The sequence below is a fragment of the Haematobia irritans genome, chromosome 4, assembly GCF_050003625.1.
Source record: "Haematobia irritans isolate KBUSLIRL chromosome 4, ASM5000362v1, whole genome shotgun sequence".
Taxonomy (NCBI): Eukaryota; Metazoa; Arthropoda; class Insecta; order Diptera; family Muscidae; genus Haematobia; species Haematobia irritans.
Window position 1 is genome coordinate 129,927,898 of NC_134400.1, and position 26,784 is coordinate 129,954,681.

Here is a 26,784-nt window from a genome sequence, read left to right on the forward strand (position 1 = left end):
CACCAACATAAAACGCTTAAGAATTAAATTCAATTACGATTTTAGTGACACCTGGGATGTTAAGAGTTTAATAACACTCTCGATTTTAATAGTGCTCATGTTTTCAGACACTTCGGTAAGGTAAATTAATCATAAAATTATACGTGAGTCACGATATTTTTCGTGAGTCACGGTATTTTTCGTGAGTCACGGTATTTTTCGTGAGTCACGATGTTTTCGTGCGTGAGTACAAATTTTCTTTTCGTGAGTGTGCGTGAGCGTGAGTCCTACCAAAAAATATCGTGCGTGAGTGTGTGTGAGTATGATTTTTCAGTCGTGAGTGTGCGTGAGCGTGAGTAAACTATTACTCACGTGCACACCTCTAGTTCGTGGGACCTTCTCATATTCTTAAAAGTTACCATAAATTATTCTTATATGAAGTCTTTTCATACAATAATATTTGTCGACAACTAAACAAACATCCTATTTATGGCTACACTGAAAAAAGGCATATCCTGTTCTAAAGACTTTGTCTTTACACCGATGAAGTGGAGAATTGAATTAAGGACACATTTAAGACACAATTATCTTTTAAACTTGAGTTTTGCGTACTTAGTTCTAAATTATTCATGTTATCAAAGTCAATTAAAAAAGTTTTAACGACAACTTAAATCTTCATATTCAGACTCGACTTCAAGTATAAATTATGCAAAGATTCAAGTAAATCGACTTTAAAACAATTGTAAAGTAAAGATGCAAAAAATTAATCAATTAAAAGAAGATTTCAGTAATTTTGAAAATTTTTTCAGTAAAGCCAAGTTAACACCAAGTTGACCTCAGTAAAATGAAATTTTTTTTCACTGTAAGACACCCAATTTTATACCGAATCACTTAACTATAAGGAAACAAGTATATACAGCAGTAAGTTCGGCCGGGCCGAATCTTAAATACCCACCACCATGAATCAAATATTATAGTTTCCTTTGGAATTTCAGGGGGTTTGATGGCAGGCATTCTCCCAAACAGAGCTCTTCAACCAGTACACTTGCCGAAAATTAAAGACTTTACCTATGAAGACTATATCAGATTCTGGATTTATAAGAACCATTTTTCTCTTGTAAGTGTGCAAGAAAATGATGAAATAACGTCTTGATTTGAAATGTAAAATCTGTAGATTTTCACGCACGTTATTTAAATGATTACGAGAAGCAAACTCTGGAAATTTTACATTCAGTTTCAAGCAATTTTCACGTTCGAGTCGCCTTCTATAACCTAAATCCGACACACGTTTTTTGAGTCTAGAATTCCAGGATATTTACAATTTCAAGCAAATCGGATAAAAACTACGGTTTCTATAAGCCCAAAAAGTAAAATCGTTAGATCGGGCTATACTAAAAGATTGACCAATACTCATCATTTTCGGCGTACCTATTTATGGTCCTAAAATACCTCTAGATTTCCAATTTCAGGCAAAATGGATAAAAACTACGGTCTATATCTGGGCTATACCAGATATAGATCAAATATACCTCTAGATTTCCAATTTCAGGCAAATTGGATAAACACTACGATTTCTATAATCGCAAGAAATAAAATCGGGATATGGGTCTATATGGGGGCTATACCAAAACATGGACCCATACTCATAACTTTTGGCACACCTCTTTGTGGTCCAAATATACCTCTAGATTCCTGCTTCGACCGAACACCAGTAATGCTGGTGACATTTCCGAGGGTTTCAAAGCTTCTCTAAGTGGTTTCACTGCAATGTGGAACGCCGTTCGGACTCGGCAATAAAAAGGAGGTCCCTTGTCATTGAGCTTAACATGGAATCGGGCAGCACTCAGTGATAAGAGAGAAGTTCACCAATGTGGTATCACAATGGACTGAATAGTCTAAGTGAGCCTGATACATCGGGCTGCCACCTAACCTAACCTAACCTAACCTAACCTACCTCTAGATTGCAAACTTCAGGCAAATTGGATAAAAACTACGATTTCTATAATCCCAAGAAGTAAAATCGGGATATCGGTCTATATGGGGGCTATACCAAAACATGGACCCATACTCATAATTATTGGCACACCTCTTTGTGGCCCTAAGATACCTCTAGATTTCCAATTTCAGGCAAATTGGATAAAAACTACGATTTCTATAAGCCCACGAAGTAAAATCAGGAGATCGGTCTATATGGGGGCTATACCCAAACATGGACCGATACTCACCATTTTTGGCACACCTCTTGATGGTCCTGAAATTCCTCTTGATTTCCAATTTCAGGCGAATTGGATAAAAACTGTGGACTTGGATAAAAACCGACCTCTCAAATCGGGAGGTCGGTTTACATGAGGACTATATCAAAACCTGGACCGATATAGCCCATCTTCGAACTTGACCTGCCTGCAGACAAAAGACGAGTTCGTGCAAAACTTCAGCACGATTGCTTCATTATTGAAGACTGTAGCGTGATTACAACAGACGGACGGACAGACAGACGGACATGCTTATATTGACTTAGAATTTCTCCCTGATCAAGAATATATATACTTTATTTAGTCAGAAATCGATATTTCGATGTGTTTATATGGGGGCTATATGTAATTATGGACCGATGTGGACCAATTTTTGCATGGTTGTTAGATATCGTATGCTGACACCTTGTACCAAATTTCAGCTGGATCGGATGATATTTGCTTCTATTAGAGGATCGGCAAGCCAAATTTGGGGGTCCCCCATCCTATGGTGGAGGGTATAAAACAAAAATAGAGATTAAATACGTATATATGTTAATTCAGTTCTTGACCGGTATGTATAGGGAAGTCTACAAACAATTACGAACCGATATGAAATTTTGCGCGGTAATTAGAGAGCCAGAATTGAAATATGGGGTTCGCTTTATATGGAGACTATATACAATTATGAACTTGATATGGACCAATTTCTGTGTGATTGGGGTTCGATTTATTTGAGGGCTATATATAACTATATGGACCTAGTTAGGCATGGTTGTTAATTGCCATATACTAGCACAATCGATATGGACCAATTTTTGTGTGCTTGGGGATCGGTTTATAGGGGGCTATACACGCAAAAAAATAATTCTTTCCTCCCAAACGAAATTTTAGACAAACAAAGTTCGTTTCTCATTTGCTTTTCGCTGTAAGGAAATGTATTTGGAAGAAAAGTATATACTTTTTGTGATAAACGTTTATTCTTTTCCAGGATGTAAAAACAATTTCATAAAGACTAACTCAAAAAACATTTTTTTTCTGGCTAATTGCATTTTCCCTCACATCTTTCTCACTTCCACGAAGATTTTTAGTTCTTAGCACCTTTTTCTGTAATACAAACAATGTAGAAGAAATTATACGATTTTATAAATTTTTAAAATTTTTTTACCTTTCGCCTGGACGGAGAATCGAACCGCGGACCATGCACTTTGTAAGCCAACACACTAACCACTGAGCTATGTACCTGTTATGGTCATCAAGAGATAAATATCCATATAAGTTTTATTTATATAGCATAGCTTGCGGCGCCCACGAACCGAATAAACAAAGTTTATTTAACAGAAACAAACATTTAGTTTGGCACCGTGGAGCAGTGGTTGCTACGTCTGACTCTCATGCCAAGGGTCGTGGGTTCGATCCCTGCTTCGACCAAAGTTTTTTTTTTTTTTTTTTTACATACATTCTACATATGTTCGGAAGATTCCGAAAAAAATGTTCAACATTACATTGTACTATATTAAATTTTGAACTGTAAAATGTGTTTTATTAAAGACCAAAAGTCAGAAAAGAAGAGTGTTTGATATAAACGAAATGGACTCTGTTGTTGTTTCAAAAATAACTTTTTTTATTGAAAAAATAAAAACTTTGTAACAAACGAATTTTTTTGGTGATAAAAGTTTAAAATTTTCGAAGCAATTCAAAAAACTCTAACAAAAGAAAAACGTTTTCGGTACACGTTTTCCAAACGTTTTTTTTCTTTGCGTGTATATACAAAAAAAATTTGGAAGTTCTTCCAAAGGCACAACTTTAAAAGCACATCCAGAAGATGCATTCTCAATGATGTTCTTTATTTTAACTATCATGTCAATTTTTTATAACTTGTTTTTTCATACTTTTAATGGGTAATTTTAACTTTTTATACCCTGCGCCACACTGTGGAACAGGGTATTATAAGTTAGTGCATATGTTTGCAACACCCAGAAGGAGACGAGATAGACACATGGTGTCTTTGGCAAAAATGCTCAGGGTGGGCTCCTGAGTCGATATAGCCATGTCCGTCTGTCCGTGAACACATTTTTGTAATCAAAGTCTAGGTCGCAGTTTTAGTCCAATCGACTTCAAATTTGGCACAAGTATGTGTTTTGGCTCAGAATAGATCCCTATTGATTTTGAAAGAAATCGGTTCAGATTTAGATATAGCTCCCATATATATATTTTGCCCGATATGGACTTATATGGCCCCAGAAGCCAGAGTTTTACCTTAATTTGCTTAAAATTTTTGCACAAGATGAACAATTAGTACTATAGTCAAGTGTGCCAAATTTTATTGAAATCGGTTCAGATTTAGATATAGCTCCCATATATATCTTTCGCCCGATATGGATTAATACGGTCCCAATTTGGTTGAAATTTTGCACTAGGAGTTCAATTAGTAGTGCAGTCAAGTGTGCCAAATTTTATTGAAATCGGTTCAGATTTAGATGTAGCTCCCATATATATCGTTCGCCCGATTTACACTCATATGACCACAGTGGCAATCTTTTGCTACGATTTATGAAATTTTGCACAGGGAGTAGAATTAGCATTGTAGCTATGCGTGCCAAATTTGGTTGAAATCGGTTCAGATTTAGATATATCTCCCATATATAGCTTTCGCCCGATTTACACTCATATGACAACAGAGGCCAATTTTTAACTCCGATTTAGTCGAAATTTTGCACAGGGAATAGAATTAGCATTGTAGCTATGCGTGCCAAATTTGGTTGAAATCGGTTCAGATTTAGATATACCTCCCATATATATGTTTTTCTGATTTCGACAAAAAAGGTCAAAATACCAACATTTTCCTTGTAAAATCGCCATTGCTTTGTCGAAAAGTTGTAAAAATGACTCTAATTTTCCTAAACTTCTAATACAATATATCGAGCGATAAATCATAAATAAACTTTTGCAAAGTTTCCTTAAAATTGCTTCAGATATAAATGTTTTCCATATTTTTTACTAACATTGGTCGACTTAAATTTTGAGTCTATAGATTTTGTAGAGGTCTATAAAATTCTGTCCAGATCTAGTGATATTTAAATGTATGTGGTTGGGACAAACCTTTATATATAGCCCCCAACACATTTGACGGATGTGATATGGTATCGAAAATTTAGATCTACAAAGTGGTGCAGGGTATAACATAGTCGGCCCCGCCCGACTTTAGACTTTCCTTACTTGTTTTTTACGAACATTAGCCGACTTAAGTTTTGAGTCTATAGATTTTGTAGAAGTCTATCAAATTCTGTCCAGATCGAGTGATATTTAAATGTATGTATTCGGGACAAACCTTTATATATAGCCCCCAACACATTTAACGGATGTGATATGGTATCGAAAATTTAGATCTACATAGTGGTGCAGGGTATAATATAGTCGGCTCCATCCGACTTTATACTTTCCTTACATGTTATACCCTAAACCACATAGTGGTCAGGGTATAATAAGTTTGATCGGCCAAAAAATGTGCCTACCAGAAATATTGATTTTAGACCCCATAAAATATATACCGATCGACTCAGAATCACCTCCTGAGTCGATCTAGCGCTTGGTGTCCGTCCGTCCGTCTGTCCATGTATTTGTTGTTCACAGGATTCCGGTCGCAGTTATTAACCGATTTTGATGAAATTTGGTGTAGGGAGTTGTTGGGGCACAAGGACGAACGCTATTGAATTTGGAGGAAATCGGATATAATTTAGATATAGCTCCCATATATATGTATCGCCCGATTTCGAGAAACGGGGTCACGCTGCGCGTTTTTGCACACGGATCGTTACCAAATTTGGCAAAAGGTAATCTTTTCCATCGCCCTTCAAGTCTGCAAAATTTCATTCAAGTTGGTTCAGATTTAGATATAGCTCTCTCATGTATCGCCCGATTTTCCCAAATTTGGCCACAAAACCTTTATTTATCAACCGATCTTACTCAAAGTTGGCTAAATATAATTTTCTATAGCACTAACTATATGTGCAAAAAATCAGTTCAGATTTAGCTATAGCTCCCATATATATGTACCGCCCGATTTTTCTAAATTTGGCCATAAAACCCTTATTTATCAACCGATCTTATCCAAATTTGGCTAAATGTAGTCTTCTATAGAATTAACTATATGCGCAAAAAATCATCGAAATCGGTTCCGATTTTGATATAGCTCCCATATATATGTATAGCCCGATTTCCCCAAATTTGGCCATAGAACCCTTATTTACTAACCGATCTTACTAAATGTTGGCTAGATCCAGTCCTCTATAAAGGGTGATACGGTCAAAATTTGGTCAAGGGAAAACGCGGGTAAATCGGTGAAATCGTTTATTTAAAAAATCAAATTAAATTTCTTTTTCAAGTTCAATTAGTATAAAATTCAGGAAAATATTCAGTTAGGCTTTCGCTTTTCCAAATCCGAATTGCCGGGCCTCACGCTTGACACCTGCCATCAGATTTTGTACAGCCACCTTGTCCACCTTCTTCGCCGCAGAAAGCCAGTTTGCCTTGAACTGCTGCTCGTCCTTAGCAGTTTTTTGGTCTTCTTTAGGTTCCGCTTGACAATAGCCCAGTATTTCTCAATTGGGCGGAGCTCTGGCGTGTTGGGAGGGTTCTTGTCCTTGGGAACCACCTGCACGTTGTTGGCGGCGTACCACTCCATGGCCTTTTTACCGTAATGGCAAGATGCCAAATACGGCCAAAACAGTACGGAACAACCGTGTTTCTTCAGGAAAGGCAGCAGACGTTTATTCAAACACTCTTTCACGTAAATTTCTTGGTTGACAGTCCCGGAAGCTATGAAAATGCTGCTTTTCAAGCCACAGGTACAGATGGCTTGCCAAACCAGATATTTCTTTGCGAACTTTGACAGTTTTATGTGCTTGAAAATATCAGCTACCTTTCCCCTTCCTTTTGCCGTATAAAACTCCTGTCCCGGAAGCTGCTTGTAGTCGGCTTTGACGTAGGTTTCGTCGTTCATTACCACGCAGTCAAACTTCGTCAGCATCGTCGTGTACAGCCTCCGGGATCGCGCTTTGGCCGTCGTATTTTGTTTATCATCGCGATTTGGAGTCACTACCTTCTTGTAAGTCGATAGTCCGGCTCGGTTTTTGGCTCGATGCACGGTTGTAGACGATACACCCAGCTTATTTGCCGCATCTCGGAGAGAGAGGTTAGGGGTTCGCTTGAAACTACCGGCAACTCTCTTTGTCGTCTCAGCGGCTTCCGGTTTCCGGATTTCCCCCCGATCCAGACTTCCTGGCTGTCGACAAACGTTCCCAAAACACTTTAATTACATTTGTAACGGTTGATTTGGCAACTTTTAGCGATTTTGCCAGCTTTGCGTGAGAGTAGCTCGGATTTTCGCGATGCGCGAGCAAAATTTTGATACGCTGCTCTTCTTGCTTGGACGGCATTTTGACAACTGAAGAGTGAATTCCAAAATCAAAATAGGAGCAACATTCTACGCACACACACCTTCAAAATGAGGGGTGTTCAGGGTTTTTAAATGCAAAATTGAAAGAAATACGTCAAGTTTATATTGACCAAATTTTGATCGTATCACCCTTTAGTACTTACTATACGTGCAAAATTTCATCGAAATCGGTTCAGATGTAGATATAGCTCCCATATATGTATCACCGATTTTGAAAAATTCGCCCCTAATAACCTTATGTTTGACCATACAGGCCTCATTTCTTAACCGATCTTACTCAAATCTTGCACAAGATAACCTTTTGTGGTATTAATCAAACCCGCAAAATATTATGCAAATTGGTTCAGATTTAGATATAGCTTCCATATATATGCATCGCTCCATTTTCCCAAATTTGGCCATAGTACTCTTACTTATTAACCAATGTTACTCAAATTTCAAATTTTTATGTACTAGCCGATCGTACTAATACGTACTTGTACCTCTTACATAAGAATATTGCTCGATTTAAAAATTTGTATTTATTACCCACACTAATTTAACGATTTTCTCTTTTTTAATAATGGGCTCAATATTAGTGGCATACTAACTCCGTAGTCGCAATATCAACACAGCCAGTGTTGCTAGAAGTAGGGGAAATTCCCTATATGTAGGGTTTTTCTAATATTTAGCGTCTTCTAGGGACGTAGGGCCACAATGTAGGACATTTTCACTCAACACAATTTGTAATCATTTTTACATTTTGGTGGCTCTAGAGGAGGAAATTAGAAGCCGGCAAGGCTTGATCTTTAACAATGTGTGGTAAACTTTATTCCAGTAGAGAATTTTGTCAACATTTTATTTCTATAGAACATTTTGTCAAAATTGTATTTCTATAGAAATTTTTTTCAAAATATTATTTCTATAAAAAATTTTCTCAAAATTTTATCTCTGTGGAATTTTTTCTCAAAATTTTATTTCTATAGAATTTATTGTCAAAATTTTATTTCTATAGAAAAATTTCTCACAAAAATTTGTTTATAGAAACTTTTTCCAAAACTTTATTTTTATAGATATTTAACAAAAAAGATTACTAATTTGGGTAGAATTCTACCAACTGTGGCAACCGTGGTGGTAATACAAATTTATATTCTAAGTAATATACATTGCATATTCATGTTTTAAGATAATAAAGTACTTTGAACCATTTTTGTTTTGTAAAATTTTTTTAAATTAAACGAAAAATATTGTAGGGAAAATTGTGTGGAAATGTATGGGAAAGTAGGGAACTTTTTTGTCCTTGTAGGGTAAACCGAACATTTTCCCTGGCAACATTGACTATGAGCTATAGTCAGATTAAGCAAAGCACCCATAAACATGTACGCCTTAATTTTCTTAAATATGCAACTGCGGTTTATCTCCCAGACCTATATGTTACCCCACAAATGCTATGATTACTAATTCTGTAAGGGTGGTTTAGGGTATAATATAGTCGGCACCGCCTGACTTTATAAAGTATATATATTCTTGATCAGGGAGAAATTCTAAGACGATATAACGATGTCCGTCTGTCCGTCTGTCTGTCTGTCTGTCTGTCTGTCTGTCTGTCTGTTGTAATCACGCTACAGTCTTCAATAATGAAGCAATCGCCCTGAAATTTTGCACAAACTCGTCTTTTGTCTGCAGGCAGGTCAAGTTCGAAGATGGGCTATATCAGTCCAGGTTTTGATATAGTCCCCATATAAACCGACCTCCCGATTTGGGGTCTTGGGCTTATAGAAATCGTAGTTTTTATCCAATTTGCTTGAAATTAGAAATGTAGAGGTATTTTATGACCATAAAGGGGTGTGCCAAAAATGGTGAGTATCGGTCCATGTTTTGGTATAGCCCCCATATAGACCGATCTCCCGATTTTACTTCTTGGGCTTATAGAAACCGCAGTTGTTATTCAATTTACCTGAAATTGGAAATCTAGAGGTATTGTAAGACCACAAATACGTGTGCCAAAAATTGTGAGTATCGGACAATATTTTGGTATAGCCCCCATATAGACCGATCTCCCGATTTTACTTCTTCTGCTTATAGAAACCGCAGTTTTTATTCAATTTACCTGAAATTGGAAATCTAGAAGTATTGTAGGACCACAAATACGCATGCCAAAAATTGTGAGTATCGGTCCATGTTTTGGTATGGTCCCCATATAAAAGGACCTCCCGATTTGGGGTCTTGGGCTTATAGAAACCGTAGTTTTTATCCAATTTGTCTGAAATTGGAAATCTAGTGGTATTTTATGACCATAAAGAGGTGTGGCGAAAATGGTAAGTATCGGTCCATATTTGGTATAGCCCCCATATAGACCGATTTCCCGATTTTAATTCTTGGGCTTCTAGAATCCGAAGTTTTTATCCTATTTGCCTGAAATTGGAAATCTAGTGGTATTTTAGGACCATAAAGAAGTGTGCCGAAAATGGTGAGTATCGGTCCATATTTTGGTATAGCCCCCATATAGACCGATCTCCCGATTTTACTTCTTGGGCTTATAGAAACCGCAGTTTTTATTCAATTTACCTGAAATTGGAAATCTAGAGGTATTGTAGGACCACAAATACGTGTGCCAAAAATTGTGAGTATCGGTCCATGTTTTGGTGTGGTCCCCATATAAAACGACCTCCCGATTTGGGGTCTTGGGCTTATAGAATCCGTAGTTTAAATACAATTTGTCTGAAATTGGAAATTTATAGGTATTTGAGGACCATAAAGGGCTGTGCCAAAAATGGTGAGTATCGGTCCATATTTCAGTATAGCCCCCATAAGAACGATCTCCCGATTTAACTCCTTGGGTTTCTAGAAACCGTAGTTTTTATCTGATTTGCCTGAAATTGTAAATATTCTGGTATTTTAGGCTCACAAAAACGTGTATCGGATTAGGTTTTTATAGGTCCATTTGGTAATGCCTCCATATAGACCGACTTCACTTCTTGAGGGTGTAGAAGGCGCACTGATAATGAAAATTGCTTGAAACAGATTTAAGATTTCAAATCAAGACGTTATTTTATAATTTTCTTGCACACTTACAAGAGATGTTAATGATTCCTCTAAAACTCAAACAAAAATGGTTCTTATAAATCCAGAATCTGATATAGTCCTCATGAATGAAATCTTTAAATTTATCTTCGGGAAGTGTCCTCAAGTCCTCAAGCCCTCCTGAAATTTCAAAGGAAACCCTAATATTTGGTTCATGGTGGTGGGTATTTAAGATTCGGCCCGGCCGAACTTACTGCTGTATATACTTGTTTTTTTACTAATATTGTGTTCCACCCTAGTGCATTAGCCGACTTAAATTTTGAGTCTATAGATTTTGTAGAGGTCTATCAAATTCTGTCCAGATCTAGTGATATTTAAATGTATGTGGTTGGGACAAACCTTTATATATAGCCCCCAACACATTTGACTGATGTGATATGGTATCAAAAATTTAGATCTACAAAGTGGTGCAGGGTATAATATAGTCGGGCTCGCCCGACTTTAGTCTTTCCTTACTTGTTTTTAACTGGCAATTAAAACCTAACGGAACTACATGAAAATGACCCTTAAAGTCCAATTTCCTAAGGCCAAGAACAAAAAGCCGTTAATGAAAACTTTTTTGTCTTTTGGTCGAGGAAAAAAACGTTGTACGGTAGTAATGGGGTTTCTTTGCTAAACTTTCATATTTTAAGGACAAGAAGTAGTTCTGCTCAAGTCAATTATTTTCTTCTTTTTCAATGTAACAGGCCCTATTACAAAGAGAATGGCAAAGTTTAACCACCCTTAATCCCTTATAGAAAAATTTGTTTATCATGAAAATCACCTAGACCATTGCTCGTAATTTTGGGAAAAACTACTGCCAAACGGCGGAGAAATTTTTTTTACAAAAAAAAAACTCAATAACTTAAATAGCTTATTTTAAGATTTTTTCCTGAAATCCCATTAGTGGTACTTACCTCTGATCATGATGATGATGTTTGTTAGCCGATGAGAAGGTATCAAAAATGTAATTCAACATGGGTGCATCGGTTTTATGCAATTTCGGCAGCAGGTGTTTGTGTTCGACTTTACGTGCCGATATGCGTGTGGTACCGGTACCATTCATTTTAGCCCCTTGCCCACCAATATTCCCGGAGGCACTCATGAAGGCATCACTGCCAAAACTATTATCACTACCACCAGAACTGGCCACAATACTGCTATTGTTTCGTCCGGCTGCAGTAGAGGCTGACGACGAAGACGACGACGAATTGACAACATCATGCGAATGCGAATGCTGATGGTGATGGCCATGATGATAATGGGACGATGAAGATGCTGACAATGAACCACCACTGCTATTACCCACATTCCTATTACTGTCACTTGCCACAAGTGTTGCATTGACATTGTCAACAGTTAAATGACTCTTGGTGCTGCGCATATTCTTTTCATCTCCTCTTATCCTTAGGCTGGTGGCAGTGTGGTGTGTGGGAAGTGTTCGAGTTGTTGCCTGACTGCTGATGGTCGGTGTGCTGGAGGCATCGGCAATCAATGATGACATCAAGGACATTGAGGATGTGGCAAGTTGTTGGTGGCTCTCCGATGAAGATGTGTCATTTAGGCTTAACAATGACAGAGATGATAAATCATCTAAACGAGTCCTGTTTGCATTAAAACGATGATTGAGTAATGATGCTGATGCTGATAAAGCTGCTAATCCAGCTGCATCATCCATTGTGGCTGTGGTGAATGTTGTCATAGCTGCGGGATTGTTTCTATGGTGTGCCATTGTCGACGACATCGGAGGTGTGACCAGTGTCGCCCGTGGTGAGGATGCCAACAATGAGGCTGTGGACTTTGGCAATCTAGGTGATGTTGATGATTTCGATGTCATTGGAACTGTAGCTGTTCCTGATGCTACAAAGTCCCCTGTTGACTCATCTGACATCGAAGCAATATGTTTTGTCATGACGTAATCCATATCTAGAAATCCATTTTCATTGTCTTCGCCATCATCAGCATCATTGCTGTCCATGGTATCAATTTCATTGGAATCTATTTTGTATTACCAGAGATCCAATGTGGAGCGGGAGTGAGAACAACCATGAAATGAAATAAAATGAAATTCAGCATTAGTAGAGTGTTTTGTCAGCATCATCATTATAGTCTTGATTTAGAAAAAATGTAGCAAAGCAATTTCATTTCAAATTACACTTAAAAAAAATTGACCAAGATTCAAAAATGTTGATATGAATTCAAGGATTTTGAATGCAAAAACTAAAAAGGTTTCAAATTCCATTTTCTTCATGATTACCAGCTGCTATATATGTTATATACCCCTGTACACTGAAAACAAGCTTGTCGATTGAAAGATTCTTCCAAAGATTTAATCTTAATACCAAGAGGAAAATTCCCCCAAAGAACGTATCTAAGGGCGTTTTCGATTCGCAAAAAATATGTTGCCTTGGTGTTACACTATCTTTTCCCTAATTGGCATTTCGCCGAAATGATAGTGTAATTCTAAAGTTATTGTTAATTTATAATATTGTGAGGTATAAAGGATCCAAAATTTATGACAGTGTCCTTGATATGTTGCAATCAATTTCGAGAATGTTGCACCTTTTTTCCCAATCGAAATCGCCATAAGATGCAAATATTTTTACACCCTGAACCCCATAGCTGTTAGGTTATTATAACTTTGACCTTTAAGAAAATATATTTACCAGCAATATTGGCTTAATGCGTCGCAATATACACCGATAAACGCAAAATCATCTCCTGAGTCCATTAAGCTATTGGAGTCCGTCTGTCTGTCCATCTATTTGTTGTTCAAATGATTCAGATCACAATTGGGGCAATGGTTAGCTTGCCTGCTTTGCATACATAGGATCATGGGTTCAATCCCAGTTTCAACCAAACACCAAAAACTTTTTCAGCGGTGGTTTATCCCCTCAGTAATGCTGATGACATTTCGGAGTGTTTCAAAGTTTCTCTAAGTGGTTTCACTGCAATGTGGAACGCCGTTCGGAATCGGCTATAAAAAGGAGGTTCCTTGTCATTGAGCTTAACATAGAAACGGGCAGCACTCAGTGATAAGAGAGAAGTTCACCACTGTGGTATCACAACTGAATAGTCTAAGAATAGTCTAAAGGGTGATACGGTCAAAATTTGGTCAATATAAACTTGACGTATTTCTTTCAATTTTGCATTTAAAAACCCTGAACACCCCTCATTTTGAAGGTGTGTGTGTGTAGAATGTTGCTCCTATTTTGATTTTGGAATTCACTCTTCAGTTGTCAAAATGCCGTCCAAGCAAGGAGAGCAGCGTATCAAAATTTTGCTCGCGCATCGCGAAAATCCGAGCTACTCTCACGCAATGCTGGCAAAATCGCTAAAAGTTGCCAAATCAACCGTTACAAATGTAATTAAAGTGTTTGGGGAATGTTTGTCGAAAGCCAGGAAGTCTGGATCGAGGGGAAATCGAAAACCGGAAGCCGCTGAGACGACAAAGAGAGTTGCCGGTAGTTTCAAGCGAAACCTTAACCTCTCTCTCCGAGATGCCGCAAATAAGCTGGGTGTATCGTCTACAACCGTGCATCGAGCCAAAAACCGAGCCGGACTATCGACTTACAAGAAGGTAGTGACTCCAAATCGCGATGATAAACAAAATACGACGGCCAAAGCGCGATCCCGGAGGCTGTACACGACGATGCTGACGAAGTTTGACTGCGTGGTAATGAACGACGAAACCTACGTCAAAGCCGACTACAAGCAGCTTCCGGGACAGGAGTTTTATACGGCAAAAGGAAGGGGAAAGGTAGCAGATATTTTCAAGCACATAAAACTGTCAAAGTTCGCAAAGAAATATCTGGTTTGGCTAGCCATCTGTACCTGTGGCTTGAAAAGCAGTATTTTCATAGCTTCCGGGACGGTCAATCAAGAAATTTACGTGAAAGAGTGTTTGAATAAACGTCTGCTGCCTTTCCGTACTGTTTTGGCCGGATTTGGCATCTTGCCATTACGGTAAAAAGGCCATGGAGTGGTACGCCGCCAACAACGTGCAGGTGGTTCCCAAGGACAAGAACCCTCCCAACACGCCAGAGCTCCGCCCAATTGAGGAATACTGGGCTATTGTCAAGCGGAACCTAAAGAAGACCAAAAAAAACTGCTAAGGACGAGCAGCAGTTCAAGGCAAACTGGCTTTCTGCGGCGAAGAAGGTGGACAAGGTGGCTGTACAAAATCTGATGGCAGGTGTCAAGCGTGAGGCCCGGCAATTCGGATTTGGAAAAGCGAAAGCCTAACTGAATATTTTTCCTGAATTTTATACTAATTGAACTTGAAAAAGAAATTTAATATGATTTTTTAAATAAACGATTTCACCTATTTACACGCGTTTTCCCTTGACCAAATTTTGACCGTATCACCCTTTAACCTTTCGTCACCGGTTGCAATGAAAATTGACTCAAGATATATTGATATAAATCTAGATATATCCCCCATATATAACATAATAAAGCTTTTTTAAATGTATTGTTCAAGAACAAATCTTTCGGAAATCATAAAAAATTTTATAATCAGTTTAGATTTGATACCTATAGCAGGAATTATGGCCGACAAAGCCGTCGCAAAACCCATAGAAAAATTATGAACAACGTGCACGTTTCAAAACGATCCGTTCATGAAAGTCTATCAACACACATATGGTGTCAAACGAAGAATAGACGGTGTCAATTTAATAACGATAAAATGACACCAAGCGTTGTCAAAACAACAACCAAGAACCATTTCAACTCCTTCAAATTGTTGGGAGCTAAATTAAGGTTTATACTCCCATATCCACATATTTGGAGACCACTTTTTATTCTTCTACAAAATCTCTAGACTTAAAATGTAAATCCGCTAAAGGCCTGGGCAAAACACAATGCTAGTAAATAACTATGAGAAATATAAAGCAGGTTAAGTTCGACGATGGGCTATATCGGTCCAGGTTTTGATATAGTCCCCATATAAACCGACCTCCCGATCTGGGGTCTTGGTCTTATAGAAACCGTATTTTTTATCCAATTTGCCTAAAAATGGATATCTAGAGGTACTTCAGGACCATCAAGAGGTGTGTCAAAAATGGTGAGCATCGGTCCATGGTTTGGTATGGCCACCATATAGACCGATCTCCCGATTTTACTTCTTGGGCTTATAGAAACTGCAGTTTTTATCCAATTTGCCTGAAATTAGAAACCTAGAGGCATTTTAAAACCATAAAGAAGTGTGTCAAAAATTATGAGCGTGGGTCCATGTTTTGATATAGCCCCCACCCCATATAGACCGATATCCGGATTTTATTGTAGGGATTATAGAAATCGTAGTTTTTATCCAATTTGCCTGAAATTGGAATTCTAGAGCTATCTTTGGACTACAAAGAGGTGTGCCAAAAATTATGAGTATGGGTCCATGTTTTGGTATAGCCCCCATATAGACCGATCTCAAGATTTAACTTCTTGGGCTTATAGAAACCGTAGTTTTTATCCAATTTGCCTGAAATTGGAAATCTTAAGGTATTTTAGGACCATAAAGAGGTGCGCCGAAAATGGTGAGTATCGGTCAATCTTTTAGTATAGCCCGATCTCCCGATTTTACTTTTTGGAATCCGTAGATTTTATCCGATTTTAAATAATTGGGATGAAATTCTACAGATTTTAGATTTAAAATCAAAGCTTTATTTCATCATTTTCTTGCACACTTACACTATATTTTTATGATTCTTCTAAAACTCAAACAAAAAATGGTTCTTATAAATACAGAATCTGGTGTAGTCTTCATAGGTAAAATCTTTGCAGTTATCTGTGGGAAGCGTACTGGTTGAACTGATCTGCTTGGGAAAATATCTGTCATCAAACCCCCCTGAAATTTTCAAAGGAAACTAGTATATTTGATTCATGGTGGTGGGTATTTAAGATTCGGCCCGGCCGAACTTACTGCTCTATATACTTGTTATACCCTGCGCCACACTGTGGAACAGGGAATTATAAGTTAGTGCATATGTTTGTAACACCCAGAAGGAGACGAGATAGATACATGGTGTCTTTGGCAATAATGCTCAGGGTGGGTCCCTGAGTCGATATAACCCTGTCCGTCCATCCGTCCGTCCGTCCGTCTGTCTGTGAACACATTTTTGTGATCAAAATCTAGGTCGCAATTTAAGTCCAATCGCCTTCAAATTTGGCACATGTTCCTAATTTGGGTCAGAATAGAACCCTATTGATTTTGGAAGAAATCTGTTCAGATTTAGATATAGCTCCCATATATATCTTTCGCCCGATATGCACTAATATAGACCCAGCAGCCAGAGTTTTATGCCGATTTGCTTGATTTGTATAGCTCCCATATATATCTTTCGCCCGATATGGATTAATATGGTCCTAAAAGCCAGAGTTTTGGCCCAATTTGGTTGAAATTTTGCACAGGGAGTAGAATTAGCATTGTAGCTCTGCGTGCCAAATTTGGTTGAAATCGATTCAGATTTAGATATAGCTCCCATATATATCTTTCGCCCGATATGCACTTATATGGACCCAGAAACCAGAGTTTTATCCCGATTATCTTGAAATTTTGCACAAGGAGTACAAGTGGTAGTATAGTAATGTGTGCCAAATTTGATTGAAATCGGTTCAGAGTTAGATATAGTTTCCATATATATTTTTCGCCCTATATGGACTTATATGGCCCCAGAAGCCAGAGTTTTGGCCCAATTTGGTTGAAATTTTGCACTAGGTGTACAATTAGTAATATAGTCATGTGTGCCAAATTTGGTTGAAATCGGTTCAGATTTAGATATAGCTCCCATATATATGTTTTTCTGATTTCGACAAAAATGGTCAAAATTCCAACATTTTCCTTGTTAAATCGCCACTGCGTAGTCGAAAAGTTGTAAAAATGACTCTAATTTTCCTAAACATCTAATACATATATATCGAGCGATAAATCATAAATAAACTTTTGCGACGTTTGCTTAAAATTGCTTCAGATTTAAATGTTTCCCATATTTTTTTTTACTGAAATTGTGTTCCAACCTAGTGCATTGGCCGACTTAAATTTTGAGTCTATAGATTTTGTAGAGGTCTATCAAATTCTGTCCAGATCGAGTGATATTTAAATGTATGTATTTGGGACAAACCTTTATATATAGCCCCCAACACATTTGACGGATGGGATAAGGTATCGAAAATTTAGATCTACAAAGTGGTGCAGGGTATAATATAGTCGGCCCCGCCCGACTTTAGACTTTCCTTACTTGTTTTTTACTAACATTGTGTTCGACACCAGGGTGCCGACTTAAATTTAAATTCTATACATTTTGTAGAACTCTAACAAATTTTATCCAGATCGGGTCAGATTTAAATATATATATATATATATATGGTAACATAAACCTTTCCAGCAAAAAAATTTGGAAGTTCTTCCAAAGGCATAACTTTAAAAGCACTTCCAGAGGATGCACTCTCAATGATGTTCTTTATTTTAACTACCCAGGAAGTTCTTTTCATTCAATTTTTTATAACGTGCTTTTCTCATACTTTTAATGGGCAATTTTAACTTTTTTTTTGTTTCAAATAGGTTAAAAACCGAGTAAGAATTCATAAAATGGTACAAATCATTTAAATTTTGTTGAAAAAAATGCTAAATCCAATCTGAAAAAATTTGAAAATATTTGAGGTTAAACGTTTCAGACAAGCGTTAGAATCCATTAACAATTATAAAAAAATTAAAAATTAGTCATTTGACAAAATATCACAGAATTTTTTTATTTATATCCAAAACATTGAATTCGAATCACACCTAAAGAAGTGATGCAAATTCAGTGCAAGGGCTTTTGAAATGGAGGACTTCCGTCCTATGACAAGCCCATGTTAAATTCATCGCTTCTGTGTCAATTTTGCACCACTTCCTGATCCAAAAAGAACATTTTCATTACATTTTTGGCAACGCTTTTTTGCTGGATTTATATATAGCACCCAACACATTTGACGGTTTTGATATGCTATCGAAAATGTGGATCTACAATGTGGTGCAGGGTATAATATAATCGGTCCCGCCCGACTTTAGGCTTTCCTTACTTGTTTTTCTTATTGCGTCCATATTTTCTGTTTTCAGTGGTCTCCGGATCGCGCATCGACCTTCGAACAAAACTTAAAAACGATATTATATTTTTATTTTTCCAAAGTTAAGTGGGTATTTTAGGATTCATTTGTAATGTGGTCCCATGAGGAAATATTTGTTGGTTTGGTTTTTTTGCCTTTCTTTTTCGCCACTTCATTTTGACCATCTTAATTACCTTATAATCCATGGATTTGTGCTGTAAATGTCACAAGGGATTTCCTTAGAGAGGCATTTGGAGAGCATGGCAAACAATGTGTGTTGAGACTAAACAGTTTTGCGTTGTTTTACTGGCCTTCTAACTGAAGTGAAAAATTGTTGCTTGGTTTCTATTGTATTTGGTATAAAAACCAAAAATAATTCTACATGAAAGTGTAAGTGGGAAAAGGCGAAAATTTTACAAAAGCAAAAATCAAAGAGGTAAATTCATTCAAATGGATAAATATAAAAGGCCAAATTTGCAGACTAGCCACACAGTAAATACCAAAAAGTCCATTATTAAATTGATGCTAAGTTTAACGTATTACTATAAATAGCAAAATATTTTTTTTTGGTTTTGGATCGATGTGTGTGAATATAAATTGTAAATTTAACTAGCCGAGACAATTGGATAGCACCCTTAACCTTCCCTGAAAATTTAAATAAAATCTGGGAACCTTCCTTCAAGTTTCTTACGGCCTTTGTAAATTTCTGTAAAATTGAGAATTTTTGTTTTTTTCCGGTTTTAGAGGGAGTCCGACCAAATATCGAAAAATAATGTAGCGTCTCTTTGTGTAGACGTCACCCCAAACCTTTCCTGAAAACTTTAAGCAAAACACAAGCCCAATTTTCAAGCGGGGGCTCTCTACCCGAGCATATATCACAAAATCATATACCCAATTTCAAGTATATTGGAAAAGTTTAAATGTTTCACAGTATGTATTTAAGAAAAAAGGAGGTCTCCCTGTGTCCTTTTATTTTTCCCGACCAAATAATAAAAAAAAACAGGTATCCCATATAAATTGCATATCCACCCCCAGGTTCAAAATGCGTGTGTAAATTTCCAGTAAATCGGAGAATTTTAGTTTTTTCACTGTACTTTAAAAAATGGTGGTCAAAGAGGAGGTCCCCCTCCCCGACCAAATATCGTAGCGGATGCCGCCTTCAACCTTTCTTGAAAATGTCAAGCATATCGGAAAATTTTGGTACAGTAAGTTGGGTAAGGGGTGGCCCCCCTCCCGGTCCAAATTTTAGAAACTCACGTACCACATATTAATTTCATAACATCATGGCATATTCTCTGCAATCCTATATCAGAAAATGTTTGTTTTTTTTTTCACTGTACTCTGCGACCAAATATCGAAAAATAAAGTAGCGGGTCTTTGCCTACACATCACCCCTAAACTTCCTTAAAAATGTCCCCCAAATCGGAGGACTTTGGTCCAGTTTTGAAAAAGTTGGGCAAGGGGGAGGTTCCCCTACCCCGCCGAATCTTAAATACCCACTACCATGAATCAAATATAATAGTTTCCTTTGAACAATCCCAAAGATAAATTTAAAGATTTTGTCTATGAAGACTAAATCACATTCTGGATTTATAAGAACCATTTTTGGTTAAGTTTTTGGGGAATCATAAACATCTCGTGTAAGTGTGCAAGATAAATGATGAAATGACGTTTCGTTTTTAAATCTAAAATCTGTAGACTTTTACCCCCATTATGCAAATGATTAGCATCCCTATAATAGCTCCCATATAAACCCATCCCCCGATTTGGGGTCTTGGGCTTCTAGAGACTGTAGTTTTTATCTCATTTGCCTGAAATTGGAAATCTAGAGGTATTTTAGGACCACAAATACGTGTGCCAAAAATGGAGTGTATCGGTCCATATTTTTATATAGCCCCCATATAGACCGATCTCCCGATTTTACTTCTAGGGCTTCTAGAAACCGTAGTTTTTATCCAATTTGCCTAAAATTGGAAATCAAAAGGTATTTTAGGATCACAAATACGTGTGTCGAAAATGACGTGTATCGGTCCATGTTTTTATATAGCACCCATATAAACCGATCTCCCGATTTTACTTCTTGGGCTTCTAGAAACCGTAGTTTTTATTCAATTTTCCTGAAATTTAAAATCTGAAGGTTTTTTTTTTGGAATATAAATAGGTGTGCTGAATATATTGTGTATCGTTGCAGGTTTTGATATAGCCCCCTTATAAACCGGCCCTCCGATTTGGGGTCTAGATTCTAGAACCGCCATATAGACCGATATAGAAGGCGCACTTCATGATCAATGACAATTTTTCGGGCTAAAGTCAACTTGACTTTAATAATTCAGAAAAATTCTTTAAAATTAATAAAATTGTCTTTAAATTTTTTGTCTTTTTGCATTTTGACTACAAAGCCAAAAATCGTTCAAAAATAAGACATGTTTTGCAAAACTTGTTTTAAAAGGACTTTGATAGCATATGAAGAAAAAGAGCTGAAAAATCGAAAAATTAAAATTTGCTTCCTAGAGTCAAGTACACAAAACCTAAAAGAGAATTGTGTCTTAAAAGTATCCTTATTTCAATTCTCCGCTTCTTTGGCTCGGAATCAATACCAAAATTGTTAAAGTAAAGAAAACATCTTTGGAACCGGGCATGCTTTTTTTTCAGTGTGTATAGTTAAAATAGTTAACTTCTTTGTGAGAACATTTTTGGAAGTGCTTTTAAAGTTGTGCCTTTACAATAACTCCCAATTTTTATACCCTGCGCCACACTGTGGAACATGGTATTATAAGTTAGTGCATATGCTTGCAACACCCAGAAGGAGTCGAGATAGACACATGGTGTCTTTAGCAAAAATGCTCAGGGTGGGCTCCTGAGTCGAATAGCCATGTCCGTCTGTCCGTGAACACATTTTTGTAATCAAAGTCTAGATCGCAGTTTTAGTCCAATCGACTTCAAATTTGGCACAAGTATGTGTTTTGGCTCAGAACAGAACCCTATTGATTTTGGAAGAAATCGGTTCAGATTTAGATATAGCTCCCATATATATATTTCGCCCGATATGGACTTATATGGCCCCAGAAGCCAGAGTTTTATCCTAATTTGCTTAAAATTTTGCACAAGAAGAACAATTAGTACTATAGTCAAGTGTGCCAAATTTTATTGAAATCGGTTCAGATTTAGATATAGCTCCCATATATATCTTTCGCCCGATATGGACTAATATGGTCCCAGAAGCCAGAGTTTTACCCCAATTTGGTTGAAATTTTGCACTAGGAGTACAATTAGTAGTGTAGTCAAGTGCGCCAAATTTTATTGAAATCGGTTCAGCTTTAGATATAGCTCCCATATATATCGTTCGCCCGATTTACACTCATACGACCACAGTGGCCAATCTTTTACTCCGATTTAGTTGAAATTTTGCACAGGGAGTAGAATTAGCATTGTAGCTATGCGTGCCAAGTTTGGTTGAAAACGGTTCAGATTTAGATATATCTGCCATATATAGCTTTCGCCCGATTTACACTCATATGACCACAGAGGCTAATTTTTAGCTCCGATTTAGTTGAAATTTTGCACAGGGAGTAGAATTAGCATTGTTGCTATGCGTGCCAAATTTGGTTGAAATCGGTTCAGATTTAGATATAGTTCCCATATATTTTTTATACCCTCCATCATAGGATGGGGGTATATTAACTTTGTCATTCCGTTTGTAACACATCGAAATATTGCTCTAAGACCCCATAAAGTATATATATTCTGGGTCGTGGTGAAATTCTGAGTAGATCTAAGCATGTCCGTCCGTCCGTCCGTCTGTTGAAATCACGCTAACTTCCGAACGAAACAAGCTATCGACTTGAAACTTGGCACAAGTAGTTGTTATCGATGTAGGTCGGATGGTATTGAAAATGGGCCATATCGGTCCACTTTTACGTATAGCCCCCATATAAAGGGACCCTCAGATTTGGCTTGTGGAGCCTCTAACAGAAGCATGTTTCATCCGATCCGGCTGAAATTTGGAACGTGATGTTGGTATATGGTCTCTAACAATCACGCAAAAATTGGTCCACATCGGTCCATAATTATATATAGCCCCCATATAAACCGATCCCCAGATTTGGCTTGTGGAGCCTCTAAGAGAAGCATATTTCATCCGATCCGGCTGAAATTTGGTACATGGTGTTGGTATATGGTTTCTAACAATCATGCAAAAATTGGTCCACATCGGTCCATAATTATATATAGCCCCCATATAAACCGATCCCCAGATTTGGCTTGCGGAGTCTCAAAGAGAAGCAAATTTCATCCGATCCGGCTGAAATTTGGTACATGATGTTGGTATATGGTCTCTAACAACCATGCAAAAATTGGTCCACATCGGTCTATAATTATATATAGCCCCCATATAAACCGATCCCCAGATTTGGCTTGTGGAGCCTCTAATAGAAGCATATTTCATCCGATCCGGCTAAAATTTTCTACATGGTGTTGGTATATGGTCTCTAACAACCATGCAAAAATTGGTCCATATCGGTCCTTAATTATATATAGCCCCCATATAAACCGATCCCCAGATTTGGCTTGTGGAGCCTCTAAGAGAAGCATATGTCATCCGATCCGGCTGAAATTTGGTACATGGTGTTGGTATATGGTCTCTAACAATCATGCAAAAAGAGGTCCACATCGGTCCATAATTATATATAGCCCCTATATAAACCGATCTCCACATTTGGCTTGCGAAGCCTCAAAGAGAAGCAAATTGCATCCGATCCGGCGGAAATTTGGTACATGGTATTGGTATATGGTCTCTAGAAACCGTGCAAAAATTGGTCCACATCGGTCCATAATTATATATAGCGCACATATAAACCGATCCCCAGATTTGGGTTGCGGAGCCTCTAAGAGAAGCAAATTTCATCCGATCCGGCTGAAATTTGGTACATGGTATTGGTATATGGTCTCTAGCAACCGTGCAAAAATTGGTCTATATCGGTCCATAATTATATATAGCCCCCATATAAAACGTTCTCCAGATTTGACCTCCGGAGCCTCTTGGAGGAGCACAATTCATCCGATCCGGTTCAAATTAGGAACGTGGTGTTAGTATATGGTCGCTAACAAACATACCAAAATTGGTCCAATCACACAAAAATTGGTCCATATCGGTTCGTAATCATGTTTGCAACTGAGCCAAAAATAATCTACCAAAATTTCTATAGAAAATTTTGTCAAAATTTTATTTCTAGAGAAAATTTTGTTAAAATTTTAATCGGTTCATAATAAAATTTTCATCATTGTCAAAATTTTATTTCTATAGAAAATTTTGTTCAAATTTTATTCGGTTCATAATTATGGTTGCCACTCGAGCCAAAAATAATCTACCAAGATTTTATTTTTATAGAAAAATTTGTCAAAAGTTTATTTCTATAGAAAATTTTGTTAAAATTTTATTTCTGTAGACATTTTTGTCAAAATTTTCTTTCTATAGAAAATTTTGTGAAAATTTTTATTTCTATAGAAAATTTTGTGAAAATTTTATTTCTATAGAAAATTTTGTTAAAATTTTATTTCTGTAGAAAATTTTGTCAAAATTTTATGTCTACTTTGTTAAACTGAATTATATACGTATTGGATCGATCTTTTTTTTGATTTAATATATACCACGTATGGACTTACATACAATTTAGAAGACGGTGTTAGGAGGGTTTAAGATACCTTGCCATCGGCAAGCGTTACCGCAACTCAAGTAATTCGATTGTGGATGGCAGTGTTTAGAAGAAGTCTCTACGCAATCCATGATGGAGGGTACATAAGCTTCGGCCTGGCCGAACTTACGGCCGTACATACTTGTTTTTTCTGATTTCGACAAAAATGGTCAAATACCAACATTTTCCTTGTAAAATCGCCACTGCTTAGTCGAAAATTTGTAAAAATGACTCTAATTTTCCTAAACTTCCAATACATATATATCGAGCGATAAATCATAAATAAACTTTTGCGAAGTTTCCTTAAAATTGCTTCAGATTTAAACGTTTCCTATATTTATACCCTTCACCACTACTGTGGTACAGGGTATAATAAGTTTGTGCATTTGTATGTAACGCCAAGAAGGAGTAATCATAGACCAACCTTTTAGTATACGGATCGGCTTAGAATTAAATTCTGAGTCGATTTAGCGATGTCCGTCTGTCTGTCTGTCTGTCTGTTGATGTATTTTTGTGTGCAAAGTACAGCTCGCAGTTTTATTCCGATTGTCTTAAAATTTGGTATAGGGTCCTGTTTCGGCTCAAAGACGATCCCTATTAATTTTGGAAAAAATCGGTTCAGATTTAGATATAGCTGCCATATATATTTTTCACCGATCTGGTCATAATTAGCGTATATATCAACCGATCTTCCTCAAATTCCGTACATCCGAATATTTTATGAGTCTCGAGAAACTTGCAAAATATCATCCAAATCGGTTCAGATTTAGATATAGCTCCCATATATAGCTTTCGCCCGATTTACACTCCTTTGCCCACAGAGGCCAATTTTTTGCTCCGATTTAGTTGAAATTTTGCACAGGGAGTAGAATTAGCATTATAGTTATGCGTGTCATATTTGGTGGAAATCGGTTCAGATTTAGATATAGCTCCCATATATAGCTTTCGCCCGATTTACACTCAAATGACCACAGAGGCCAATTTTTTGCTCCGATTTAGTTGACATTTTGCACAGGGAGTAGAATTAGCATTGTAGCTATGTGTGCCAAATTTGGTTGAAATCGGTTCAGATTTAGATATAGCTCCCACATATAGCGTTCGCCCGATTTACACTCATTTGCCTACAGAGGCCAATTTTTTGCTCCGATTTAGTTGAAATTTTGCACAGGGAGTAGAATTAGTATTGTAGCTATGCGTGTCAAATTTGGTTGAAATCGGTTCAGATTTAGATATAGCTCCCATATATAGCTTTCGCCCGATTTACACTCAAATGACCACAGAGGCCAATTTTTTGCTCCGATTTAGTTGAAATTTTGCACAGGGAGTAGAATTAGCATTGTAGCTATGCGTGCCAAATTTGCTTGAAATCGGTTCAGATTTAGATATAGCTCCCATATATAGCTTTCGACCGATTTACACTCAAATGACCACAGAGGCCAATTTTTTGCTCCGATTTAGTTGAAATTTTGCACAGGGAGTATAATTAGCATTGTAGCTATGCATGCCAAATTTGCTTGAAATCGGTTCAGATTTAGATATAGCTCCCATATATAGCTTTCGCACGATTTACACTCATATGATCACAGAGGCCAATTTTTAACTCCGATTTAGTTGAAATTTTGCACAGGGAGTAAAATTAGCATTGTAGCTATGCGTGCCAAATTTGGTTGACATCGGTTCAGATTTAGATTTAGCTCCCATATATATGTTTTTCTGATTTCGACCAACATTTTCCTTGTAAAATCGCCACTGCTTAGTCGAAAAGTTGTAAAAATATTTAAATGTATGTATTTGGGACAACCCTTTATATAGCCCCCAACACATTTGACGGATGTGATATGGTATCGAAAATTTAGATCTACAAAGTGGTGCAGGGTATAATATAGTCGGCCCCGCCCGACTTTAGACTTTCCTTACTTCTTTTTATTAATTTTTATAAAATAAAACATTAATTGAACCTATACGTTAAGTCTATTATTTTTTAGCTAGGGAAGCTATAGCCTCCCCTAGAAAAATTGTCTAGCTACGCTAATGACAATATAATTAATATTTTCCAAAAGAGATGTGTTTGTGTTAAAACACAAAAATCACTTGAATCGAATGCTTTTCTTTAATCTAAATTCAATGTAATATACAAACCATACTATATCCACTTACAAGAACAATTAATTTCAATCCATTCTGCCTCTTCCATTTGACGACAATATTCAATTAAATTGAATTGTTTATCTACACACCTAACAAAACTCAATTAAAGATAATTAAAAATATTACTTCAGATACTTTGCAGTTGTCAACAAACATT

General features: G+C 37.0%; 1 protein-coding gene across 1 annotated transcript in view; it reads right to left on the reverse strand.

Annotated features, from left to right (window-relative positions):
• dpr20 (defective proboscis extension response 20) overlaps nucleotides 1-26,784 on the reverse strand; it is a 376,137-nt gene that overhangs the window by 71,795 nt on the left and 277,558 nt on the right. The window contains exon 3 of the mRNA XM_075307662.1: nucleotides 11,628-12,708. Coding sequence (XP_075163777.1) covers nucleotides 11,628-12,708 — 1,081 coding nt within the window. The remainder of the gene's footprint in view (nucleotides 1-11,627; nucleotides 12,709-26,784) is intronic.